The sequence below is a fragment of the Miscanthus floridulus genome, chromosome 5, assembly GCF_019320115.1.
Source record: "Miscanthus floridulus cultivar M001 chromosome 5, ASM1932011v1, whole genome shotgun sequence".
Taxonomy (NCBI): domain Eukaryota; kingdom Viridiplantae; phylum Streptophyta; class Magnoliopsida; order Poales; family Poaceae; genus Miscanthus; species Miscanthus floridulus.
The window spans coordinates 1,937,072-1,950,024 of NC_089584.1; the positions used below are offsets into that span (position 1 = coordinate 1,937,072).

At 43.9% G+C, this 12,953-nt stretch overlaps 1 protein-coding gene and 1 long non-coding RNA gene across 16 annotated transcripts; one reads left to right on the top strand and one right to left on the bottom strand.

Moving 5' to 3' along the window:
• Positions 1–1,879: 1,879 nt before the first annotated feature.
• On the bottom strand, positions 1,880–7,771 carry LOC136553265 (uncharacterized). 15 transcript variants are annotated; one of them, XR_010783102.1, is made up of 9 exons: positions 7,326–7,771; positions 7,136–7,222; positions 6,484–6,560; positions 6,261–6,390; positions 6,130–6,164; positions 5,998–6,048; positions 5,832–5,903; positions 4,312–5,510; positions 1,880–4,171 (listed from the first exon to the last, which is right to left on the bottom strand). It is a non-coding gene; the product is annotated as an uncharacterized lncRNA (long non-coding RNA). The 15 variants fall into 15 exon arrangements; XR_010783095.1 differs by having other exon boundaries at positions 4,312–5,903; positions 5,998–6,045; XR_010783098.1 differs by having other exon boundaries at positions 4,312–5,903.
• Positions 7,772–8,201: 430 nt separating this feature from the next.
• LOC136451314 (uncharacterized) lies at positions 8,202–9,454 on the top strand. The gene is made up of 2 exons (XM_066452026.1): positions 8,202–9,300; positions 9,401–9,454. Exon 1 carries the CDS (start codon positions 8,273–8,275, stop codon positions 9,236–9,238), a length of 966 nt encoding a protein of 321 aa, XP_066308123.1. The 5' UTR covers positions 8,202–8,272; the 3' UTR covers positions 9,239–9,300; positions 9,401–9,454.
• The last annotated feature ends 3,499 nt before the right edge of the window (positions 9,455–12,953 follow it).

Genomic DNA, 12,953 nt, shown 5'->3' on the forward strand with positions numbered 1-12,953 from the left:
TTGTCCGTCTAGAAGTTTTTAACGTTCGATGGTTATTGGTTCCACCTCCTGGGGTACCCCGGTGTTAGGTCCCCGACACTTCTTGTACATAATATTCTTTCGTCTTAATTGAGCGTCAGAGCTCCTGCCTTTGTTTCAAAAAAAATGATATAAAGAATGAGATGGGGAGAAAAATGGCTAGATGATTTATTATACTATGGAAATGCCTGTGGAAACTGTCGTGGGTGGAAACAATCTCAGTTTACACAATATATGCATGTAATATCTTTTTTTTAACTGAAAGTGGATGACTGGATGCAGTTATGTCTGAATCAGATATAGGGGTGGTGGGGCATTGCACAAGCACAATATTGTACCTTGTTCGTGTGCCTTATACTAATCACATAAATGTTTCCCATGGTCCATTCTCCATTGTACAATGTATAGCCAGCCATGCCAGAGAACCATATAACTGTCTTTTTACCCAAAAAAAAGGAAACTGATATAACTCTTATTAGGTATCATTGTGCATAGGTAGCTAACTGGATAACTAACTTGGGAGAGCTAATGAATCCTCCCTTGTACTCTGTCATGGCAGGCCCTTTATAATTGCATCAACAGCGACAGAGGAGGAGATGAAGAACTGGTAACACCTTTAGCCTTCTGTGTACCAAGCACCAACCATTCCTCCCTATCCTGCCTGAATTAAGAGAGATCGCATTGGTCTGAGTACCTTTGTTTAGGTACCGGGAATATGTTGTATGGACTGATAAAGACACCAATTTGAAATTTTTGAGGAAGGGTGTCTTAACACGTATATATGTGCCCATGGTTAGTCCTGATCTCAATCTTGTAGGCTTTCAACTCGTGGAAGTTGTTTCTTATTGCTGCTACATTTTATGCCCAATCTTTGCAGGCTATCATCCGTGGCCTCAAGGAATCCGGTGTCTTTACCAATGCAGTAACATCAGCGAAAGCACGGTCGAAAATAAAGTCATCAAACATGGGTCTCGAAAACAAGGCCATCCAACTAAACGGAACAGCTGGTTAGTCCACACTAGAAGGTGGTCACGAAAAGTTGCAGGCAACCGTAAGAAAGATCCTGGAAATGGTTGACGCCCAGGAAGAAGCAATGCCGCCAATGTCGCCCCCGGGTTTTCTGGCGCCACTGCTATGTGAAGTTCTGAAGGCATTATTGAGTATTGACTTGATGCATGCAGCCTTGAGCATACGGATAACATAGGGTCGTCGTTGCTGTATCTTGCAACCCCCAAGCCCCAATGTATGCGTTGTGCTGATGTAAAATTGCTTCAATCGAGTAGGGTGGTGAGCAAGTACAAGGCATCAGAATAGTATTACTGCGATGTATACAGAAAGCAGGTGAATCTTTCACCTGTTGGAAACAAAACCATGGATTGTTCTCTAACATGTACTGGTAAGAGCATATAGTAATTATTTGGCCGTCTATATTATTGTTGCAATACTGTTGGATGCGGAAGCAGTAAAACTCTTGGGGTTTCAAGCTCCTTGGTGGATGGAAAGAATGCTTGAGAATATCTTACCGAATATAAACAGCTGCCCGCTAACGAATTGGTATTATTATCATGTATTTGAATTGTTTTTATTAGCAGAGAAATGGATCTTTTTATTAGGAGAATTAGCTGAATTGTTTGTTACTCGAGAAATGAAGCAACAAGAGTAAATTTTTTTTGTAAAGAACTACACTGTTTTTTTTTTTGTTGTTGTGTGAAAGTTTATTAGTGGCAGGCTCGCGTGCTGCGTGCAAGTGAAGAGAGAACTAGTGTAGGGCGCATGCCATCGCGCATATACAGTTACATGGAAAAATTTAGATATGGAGAAAGTCTTATACAGGCATATGCAATCTTGACGCTGGCACATCTTTACAGTTTATGCATATATGAAATAATTAGATTCAATAAAATCTGTGATGTCCATATAGCAGGAATGGCAAATGCAGTGTTTGGCCATTTTGTGGACAACGGGCCCTTAGAAATTTTTGCCAATACGTGTACATGTCTTGGAAAGCGAAAATTCTGATGAAACTGCCAATACAACATGACCGATAAAAGTTGTAAACCAAGTCTGTAGTATGCATTGTGTTGTAGCTAACTGGGAAGCTGCTTTTTGCACATCCTGGAGAATTGGGGAAGTTGCTTTGGTTGCCATCTTGGTACTGAACCTTGCACCTCACGGGTTGGAATACAAAGCTGCTGGTTTTTTTATAGCAACGATGATTGAAGCTGCAAGCTATAAAATGATACTGCAAGTTCTATGTATCCAATTATTATATCAGAGAAAGTTCTATGTATGCAAACTCATATATCTAGAAACGGAAGCAGTTAAAGAAACATCTGAAAACAGAGCAGCAATTAAGGAAGTATGCACCATGCCCATTCATTATTATATATTGAAGACAGATTAAGAGAGGAGGTAGAAAGCTATGACTAACTATGAGTACTGCAGCAATCACTCATGGCCGGGATTTTTTAGGAATAGCAACTGGCGCTGCAAGCTGTGAAATGGACATTGCAAGTTCTGTATATGTGAGCTCATATATTTAGAAATGAAAGTGGTGAAGCAAACCTCCGAAAATAGAGCAGTAACTAAGTAACTACGCACTGCAAATTTAAAAGTATGTTTCTCTAGCAAGGAGTCAGAATTGTGAAAGTATAATCTATTATCAAGTTGTCGAGGTTTCATATAGCTTCAATCCAGTTATGTGAACTTGAGAGGCAGACATACTAAACAACATTAGAATCTATGAAATATTTTGGCATAAATTTCAGCAGGTGAGACCATTGAATACCACAGGAGCCGTTCAACAGAAGGCATTCATGCAACAATATGACATTGTCCTATCTGACAAACGCAACACTTTGCCCTCTGTAGCGACCCTTGGCATCCACCTCTGAACCTACAATTTCACCAGACATGATTAGAAGATCAAATGACATCCTTGGAATCTTGGAAAAAATATTATGTCAATAATTAGCAATTTAGCATACGTGAAATGTAGAACACAAGCGATGGTACATTAATAGGAAATAACAGATAGGTATTGCACACTGTGCAGTTGGGATTTGTCCATGCTGAGAAATAAGGACCTATGATGCACATCCATCCATTAACCATTATGCTGAAATGCGAACCAGATAGTAACATGGAAAAAATAGGAAGCTGCGTTCATGTTCATATACCTTGGTCTAGTCAATTTTTTTCATCATCATTAGAGCACTATTAAACTGAATTTGAATTCTGTACCTTCGTACTGAGCACAAATTGAAGTTTGAGCTGAACCAAGTAGCAAAGTCACTGAAAAAGAAGTAGTTTTAAAATCCCATCTACAGCACTGTATGTGCTAACCTTATATCTTTCTATACTGCATAATAGAAGGTCTGGTGGGCATGAATTTCTATGAAAAATACGCTGAGAAGGGAAAATGGAACAGCAATAGAATGCTGTGACAGCTGATATTCCTTAAAATTAGTTTAAGACGTGGCGTTCCATCTGCAGCCCAAATTGTTGCAGAAGAATTAGAAACTATGTCATTTCAACAACAACAACAACAACAACACTGTGTATTTCAAAAAAAAAACTATGTGGGATAAACACGCACTGTGTATTAATGCTCTGGTTCTGAACATTCATTCCATTAATTCAGTCGGAACATGCCGGCATCTACTTTATCCTAGAAAAGTGAATGGGAAGTATAATGCACGTAATAATCAGCAAACGGAATGTGTAGAAGCCAAGGAATCACATGCACTGGTTTGCGTAACTGCTTGTATCCGACCTCGCTCATACGGGAAGGCAGCAGCCATGCCATGAGAGGAAGGAAAACATAACCAGAGAAGACCAGAAAGTTAAGAAAAGAGCAGGGGCTAAACAACCTGTGGGGGAGGCATGAGGAATCGCATACCTGTGTGGTCCTGGAGGGGATCAAACGCATTTTCTCTGCAACACCAAACTTCTTTTTGGCAGTCATAATAGGTCCGGAGCCTTGGAACCTGCAAATGAACTTAGCTTCCAGATAAGCGAGTCAAGTGAATATCTGGAACACATTGAATAAAAACCAGAATAAAGGTACATAAAAATCTCGAAGGAAAAAAAGAGTCAACTAAATTTTTTTGACAGCGCCCATGATCAACCAATAAGCTTCACCCTCTGCAAGCTACACAAAGAGAAAAATTGCTTAGGGGAAAGAAAAATTCCAGGTTACACTAAATAGCCAAAAAAACAATGAAAAAAGGTAGAGCTGATTTGACTCTCGAAATCCTGTGTGTACCACTGTAAAAAATCATATAGCATTACCTCAAAAAGATTAATCTGAGCATCGACACCAACTGGCAGATTTTCTGAAAGCCAGAGAACTCCTCTCCTAGATTCTATGAGTTTACCTAAGACAATTAACTGCATGAGGCAAACAGAGAGGCATTACATACCGATCTTATGAATAGAAGTGTCGTAAAGAAAATACGAAAGTTTACATTTCGAACAACAAAAGACAATATAAATGTCAGCGCACTAAAAAACTGGAAAGAATATAGCTTCACAAAGTGTGACTTGATAATGACTCAACCAGCGTCAACGCACAATCACTGCAAATCTCATGAGCCTATATACAGCAAGGACTCTCACCATGGATCTATATTGAGTCAAACATCTATTTTTGGTTGCATCTAATGCTGCCCAGCCAGATTAGGCATACAAAGAAGCATTTTTTCCCTGTAAAATACAGGCAGTAAGATGCAGGCCTAAATTGATAAGGTGGTCACTTTGCTAAAAGGCACCATAGGCAGTAAGGCAGAAGCCTATATCGCTAAGCTAATCGCTTTTCAGAAGCTATTATTAGGAAGCAAAAGAAACCATGGGGCACTGCACAGGCAAACGGCATAGCAACTAATATTAGCTTAGTGGTACTCCAAAAGAAAATATAGAGATAATTTTTTATGGTGCTACAATGGAATCTGGTGAGGTGATCTACCACTTCTCTTATGGCCCATCAGGAAAACAATAGAGGTTCAGATCCAGAGAATGAGAGATAGAACTTACCTATGCAGCACATGATCCACATATGAATAGAAAAGAAGTTCAGACCGACAAGAAATTCATGTTCTTCTATAATAAGATAAGCGACAACAATGGGAACACCACAATTATCAGCAAAGAAATTCTGACCACATATGAAGATGAAACAAGAGGCAGCAATATTATCAATATAACAAATACAACACGCTTGTGCTAATTGATACACTGCAGAAACACTACAGAAGCTAATTCCATATTTCATTACAGCTAAGACAACCTGCTAATACGTGATTAACGTGAGCAGACTTCATTTCCGTACCAATTTTAGTCAATTGGCTACCTAGAAATGGCTGCAGCAAAAGGAGGGAAGGTAGTCTGACCACAGACTGACGAAATTATTGTTGCCGCATGCAGGTGCAGGGCATCATCCACATAGCCTTACCCCTACACAAACGGCCGCGTCCCCTCCCCATTTTATTACCCTATCAAAACATATACATATTATGTAGCAAGATAAAAGAGGGTATTTGGTCTACAGCTTTATATGGTTGTACTGAAAGCAGAAAATAAAAGCTACAGTAATCTACTGCAAACAACTCTTAAGAACCATAAGAACTAAGGTTGTTCCCAAATTCAAGCCTAGCAAGGAGAAATCAGCTACGATTGTTTATCTAGCATGATTTCTCATGTACACAAATGAGAAGAAGCGATGGATATGCCCAATTTGATAGATTGGAAGCATCACACCTATTTTCTGATTTAGCATGTTGCACAGCAGGATAAACTAACGCGGAAGAAATGACCTTGTAGTTGAGTAGTGATGCAGTGCTGCTCGTTGAGAATGCTCCGATGGAAAGTGTTTCCCATCAGCACACCTGCAGATTTGTAGTGCAAAAGATTAATGGCTCACAAAATAAAACATGGAAATTAGAATAGGACATTCTTACTACGATGGTTCCATGAACTGACCTCCTATGTCCTCAGACAGTGACGATGCACTCATCGACGAGGACATACCTGCTAAGAAAGGTCCCCAAGACAAGGCAAGAATTTATTTCAGCAGGTTAAGAACTATGAATTGTACAGTTTGAAATAACTTACTTTAGCAAGATTGTGAAGTTTATCAGTTTGTGAGACTGCACAGACCAAGATCCAAAAAGAATGGATTTTGTGAGGTTTCCAAGAACTGTGATAACACTAACCTGTATTTCAAGTTCAGGCTAATACCGCACCTGGACAGTACAGAATCAGGTAGTGCATCCCTCATTCCACTTCAGTCCTGCCGCTCCTATTCTCCTCAGACGGACGGATGCTCTTCCTCTGTCTCAAAGCCATCTCTGATGCCATGGCTCCCATCCGTCTCTAAATATGTGAAACCACAAATGCATCAAATTTAAGTGGCAAAGCACAAAACTAAAGGAAACTATAATGTAAAAGATATTCAGAATAGATTACATGGCCTGAAACTCTGAAACATTTGCTATTGCTCTGCCTCAAAGCTACCTCCTCTCATGCCATGGCTCCATCCCTCTCTAAATATGTAAAACCACAGAGGCATCAAATTTAAGTGGCAAAGCACAAAATAAAAGAAAACTGTAATGTAAAAGATATTCAGAATACATCACATGGTCTGAAACTCTGAAATATCAACTGAGTCTGAAACTCTGAAGTATCAACTGATCAAATGGGCAACATTGTTTAACCCATACGTCATTGCAGGTGGTAAGACCATAAAAATCAACTCATGTGGTGCTATAGTTTTTTTAGAATTTGTATAGATGACATATGATGAATGTCAGGCCACAAGCAGATTAAGCATATGTGACTGAAGTGACTATATTTTTTATGGTGCGGTGAATTTCACTGCTTGTCACATATGTTTTTAATTAAACTACAAATCCAAAAAAATCAGCGGCTATTTAGAAGCGGTGAGCCAGCATGAACTCTTGATAACCAATAGGAGGTGCTGAAATCTCAAAATGGGTCTGACTTTGATAGTATTTTTTGTGCGCTTTTTAGGCACCAGTTTAATGAATAATAAAAAATGGAGTAATTAAGAAAAAAATGAAGAGACACGTTCAGTCACAGCAGTTAGCTAGGTGGGTACCTTGCCTTCTTGTCACTTACACACGAGGCATGACCAAATTGGGAAGGCGAAGATTTCGAAGAAAATCAACTTCAGCCTGGAATAGATCTAATTAAAACAGAGTATCAGACGCAGTCATCGTGACTTGGAACTAAAAATACATAATAAACAAGATGACATATGAACTTGATAGGTCAAATATAGCACATACAACAAATCGGGAGGGAGTGTACGCCGTCGCCGCCACCGGCCGCACGCGCCGATGGAAGCCCTGGCGCCATCCTTAGGAACCATGCCCAAGAGATGGGGACAGGCAGCTAGGGTTTCGTGGAGCACGAGAGCAGATGCAGACCGGCGGGAGGAAGCCGCGTGGAGGGGCATCCGCGGCGGCAGCCACCGGAGGGGCCCGCTCTCGCGGCGCCGTGGCCGGTGACGGGCGGTGCCTCGCCGCAGCCCGGGGGGCGCCGTCGCGCCCTGCCAACGCATCGCGCCGTGAGCCAGCGGCGGTGGACCGGCCGGCACGCAGCGACGCGGGGGGGAGAGGAGGAGGAGGAGGGCCGTAGCCGCCGCGCCCACCAGTGCCAGCCGTCGTCGCCTTGTCCACGTCGGGACGGAGAGGGAGAGAGAGCGACGGGAGAGGGAGTGAGCGACGGGGAGTGAGAGGAAGCTCCGAGAAGAATCTGGAACGAGAAGCGGAAGCTGGGTATATATTTGTTTCTCTGGATTTGACGAGAAGCCTAGGAGAAGCAGCTTCAGACGAAATCAGCCTTAACTCATCTGGGCCACAGGATCCAAGATCCGACGGCTGTAAACAATTGGGATGACGTGGACCCTGCTTCTCTTGCTGGAAGCGGGCGGGTTTTGTAGGTGAGGAAAAAAAAAAGAAAAGAGAAGGCAAAGGCGAAGGCAAGAGCGAGTGGGCGACCAATGGGAACTCTAGAATCTGCCATGCTCTGGCCCCCTCCGGCCCCTGCTTCCCCACCAACTTCGCTGCCACGCAAAACCCCATCTCTTTCCCCGCCACCGCCACCGCCGCCGCCGCCCCACCGGTCACCACCACACTTCGCTCTCCCTCCCCCACCGCCGTTTCCTCCCGGCTTCTCCCCTCCACCCTTCCCCTCCTTTCCCCCGCCATTGCCGCCACCATGCAGCCTCCGGATGCCACCCCGCCCCGGCCCCCCGCCTCCGTTCGCCGAAGCCCCGGCCTCCGCGGCGCCAGCGCGCGCGTTCCTCACCCCAGGAGGTACGCGGGCGGCGAAAGGGCCGCAATTCGTCGAGCACCTGGCGCCCGGGCGCGGGGTTCCGGTGACCCGCGGCGAGCGCGATGTGCCCGGCGTGGACGACCTCGCTGGCGTCCCGCCGGAGCTCCTCCCGCCGAAGAAGAGGGTCGTGCGGTACCACCCATACGCGGAGGCCGCGGCGATCCAGGAGATGGTCAGCCACTTCCGCAACAACCACGGAGGAGGAGGAGGAGGAGGGTTTCTTCTCGGCGCGTCGGAGCCGCCCATGCCCACGGGGACGGGATCGGGGCGCGGGCGTCGGGACGCGGCGGTGGAGGAGGAGCGGGGCGAGGACGGGCTGCGCGCGGAGCTGCTCCGCCTCCGCATCTCGCGCCCGGCGGTGGTGCTCACCAAGCAGCTGGCCCCGTCGGACAGCAGCCGCGACAAGGCACGCCTCGTGCTCCCGGACCGCCTGGTGGCGCCGTCGCCGCTGCAGCGCATGCTGACGGCGGCGGAGCGGGGCCTGGTGCTGGGCGCCGGGCTGCCCGTGCCGGCGCTCGACCGCCTCGGCCGTGCGTACCGCATGTCGCTGCGGCGCGACCCCAGTGCCCGCACGTACCGCGTCACGGGGCAGTGGTCGCTCTTCGTGTCGCGCCACGGCGCGCGCGCCGGCGACGCCGTCGAGGTGCGCGCCTTCCGGCCGCCCGCCTGGCAGGCGCGCCTCGACAAGCACGGCGAGGGCGGGCTCGGCATGGCGCTGCTGCATCACCGTCGCGGTCCGAGTGAGGTGGGGAGCGACAGCAGGCAGGGCTACTACTGGTGCAGCCGGGAGCGCGACGCGGCCGACGGCCTCTTGCTGATCGCCGCCACGAGCGCTCGCCGTGCGACGGTCGCCGGAGCCTGACAGGTGGATGGGAGTTGCAATGCGGTACAGAGACTACCACTGACAGGAATGCATTGTGAGAGGTGGGTGTTCAAATGCTCGTTGGACTTCACATATCACTTGGCGTGTCAATCATCAAATGCTCGTTGGGCGATGGTGATTTCTTCTTTCTTGTGATGGCAGCTGCATCTTCGGAGGGTTTTGTGAAGCTTTGATCATGCAGGTTTACTTTAGTCAAGGTCGATAACTGGAGTAGATGATGGACGATTAACTCTTATATATAGCTCATTGGGTTGGTTACATGATTCTCTCTCCCTCTCTCTCTCTCTCTCTCTATATATATATATATACTGTCTGTCTCGCCCTGCAAATGCTAAGCTTGCACAGTAACTCATTACTAAGGCAAGCATATATATTATGGGAAATTGATATGAAATGACAATGGAAGTTGAAATAGCAAGAGTGGGCTATATGATGCTAGAAAGAGAAGTTTATTCCGTTCTTGCTTGATTCTGCTGTTGCAACCTGTGACTGAGATGTCCATTTGTGAAGCTATATATGCTGCACTAAACGTCCGAATAGATCAGGGGCGTGTGGGTGTGGAGGATCGACCGATTCTCACATTTGAAATATCCAAGATTCTCACATGTGTATGCAATTATTTATTTCCAGTACCACCATGCAAAGAATTAAGGGAACTAACAACATGGAGCATTTCATCAACTTCAGAAAGCCTTCAGGCCCCGTTCTGTTGGTGGGCCGTGCTGGGCCATAACTTAATTCAGGTGGGGAACTTCTCTTCCCCCCTCGACCCGTCCTGGGCCAAAGACTCAAACCCCGGCTGGACACAAGACCACCACAAGGAACAAGTTTGCTCCAAAAAAAAAAGGAACAAGTTACCGATGAGCTTTTTTTTAGTTTTCCAAAAAAAAAGCTAGTTTTTTTTAGTTTCATACATAGATAACCATATTGGATAGGATGGTCTGATTTTATTGTTTAGTTGGTGGTGGATGGAAGTAGATAAGCAGGTCGGGATAATTGTTTTTTCTTCAAAATTGGCGAGTTACATTATGTTCTCCGTAGGCAGTAGCGCCCGGACATCCGGCGTCGGCAGCGCATCCAGACGCAGCTCAGCAACCGAACCATGGGCTGTCGTTGCGGTCCACCAACAGGACCGTCCCATCTCAGCATCCTGCGTAACAGAAAAACTAATAGGACCGAAGCGCTACCTGGCCGCGGAACAGAAGGGGAGAGCGTGCGCTCGCGTTCGCGCCGCCTCCACCGCCCCCGCCGCAGTCTGAGAAGAATGTAAGGTTAAGATGGGTTTGGGTGTGATCACAAATATTTTCAAGGGTGTTAGCACTCCACTAGATCCTAAATGCATATGCAATGAGTTAGAGCATCTAGTGGTACTTTGATAACCGCATTCCGATATGAGTTTCACCCCTCTTAATAGTACGGCTATCGAACCTAAATGTGATCACACTCTCTAAGTGTCTTGATCACCAAAACAAAATAGTTACTACTATCTATACCTTTGCCTTAAGCCTTTTATTTTTCTCTTTCTTCTTTTCAAGTCCAAGCACTTGATCATCACCATGGCATCACCATCATCATGTCATGATCTTCATTTGCTTCACCACTTGGAATGTGCTACCTATCTCATGATCACTTGATAAACTAGATTGGCACTTAGGGTTTCATCAGTTCACCAAAACCAAACTAGATCTTTTAATCTCTCCTTTTTTGGTAATTGATAACAACCCTTACACAAATATATGAATTGAAATTTAATTAAATCCATGTTGCTTTCCCAAGCATTTTTAACATTTTTAAAAGGATATGGACAAGTTTCATAAACCCCAAATGGTAGCAATTGCTCCCCCTATATATGTGCTAAGAGTTTGGATTGAAACTTGCACATATGCTTAGATTGGAAATATAGGAGACAATGTCTACCAAATGATGCTAAGGTATAAAAGATGAACCTTTGAAACGTGATACCAATTAGAGCGCACCATTATACCATCCTTAGCACCATGGTTAGCTTGATATCACATGGAAACACTTAGAAATAAAATCACTAGATAACCTATACATGCTAGATTTTTATTTCATCATTCAAACCTATAACTAGCATACACCACACAAGCATGAATATTGAAATTTAAAACTTGTGACATGCAAGCAAACATATGAAATACATATTCAAATGCACCATATAAGTTCATGAGCTTGTTCCCTCTACTTGTGTGCTCAAAATTTTAATTGATCTCTTTCCTTTGTCATATTTCTCCTCTTATGTCAAGTTCTCCCCCTATCACTTATATCTTTATTTCTCTTCCCCTTTGTGTTGTCTTTTCACTATCATTGTGCACTATTTCTCCTCATTTGTCATCAATGACCACAAAGGCTTAAATTATAGATAGGTTGAGATTATCAATGTCAATCAATGGGGTGAGAATCATTTTCCTAAATTTGGTTTAATCTAGAATATTTACCAAAGATATTTAACTCGGTTTGATCCAAGGACAAGCTTCTTCACACCTCTAAATAAGGGTTATCTTGTATCATATTGAGTTAAACACTTAGAGCTTATTTTCTAGATCAAACATTAGGTTTATAAGCCCACAAATATATCATATGCTACCACTAGATCAAGTCAAGCATAGAAGCAATAGTGGTACCATACAAATATCAAATTCATTTGATTTTCATGAATGAGCCTATTAAAATTGAAAGATGACTAGATGCACTAATCATGTCCTTAGCAAGGATGTATGCCATGCCAATTAACTTTTACTTTGTATTGCTCGAAGGAGAGGCATATCATATAAGTGGGGGTGCATCAACACATATTTGAGAAATCCAATATGTTCAACTCATTCCTTAGCTTGCAAAATCTTTTCTCATCCAATGGCTTGGTGAATATATCAGCAAGTTGATCCTCGGTGCCTACATTCTCGATGCAAATGTCCCCTTTTTGTTGGTGGTCTCTTATAAAATGGCGGCGGACATCAATTTGTTTTGTTCTTGCATGTTGAACCAGATTGTTGGTCAACTTAATTGCACTCTCATTGTCATATAGCAATGGCACTTTCTTGAATTTGATTCCAAAGTCACACAAAGTGGCCTTCATCCAAAGTACTTGTACACAACAACTACCGGCGGATATGTATTCAGCTTCGGCGGTTGATAATGCAACACTATTTTGCTTTTTTTATGACCATAAAACAAGTGATTTTCCCAACAATTGACATGAGCCCGAGGTGTTCTTTCTTTCAACCTTGCATCCCGCATAATCTGAGTTAGAGTAACCAACTAGCTCAAACTTTGCTCCTTTGGGATACCACAAACCAACATTTTGTGTATGCTTTAAGTACCTCAATATTCTCTTTGTAGCCTTTAAATGACTTTCTTTTGGTGAGGCTTGAAATCTTGCACACATGCATACACTAAACATGACATCCGATGTTGATGCGGTCACATAGAGTAGGCTACCAATCATAGACCGATATAATTTTTGATCCACCATATTGCCACTTGCATCACTATCTAAGTTGCTATTTGTTACTATTGGTGTGCTAATGACTTTACTATCACTTATGTCAAACTTCTTGATCATGTCCTTCATATACTTGCCTTGACTCATAAATGTACCATTCTTCAATTGCTTGATTTAAAGACCAAGGAAGTAACTTAACTCTCCAATCATGGATATCTCAAACTCACTAGC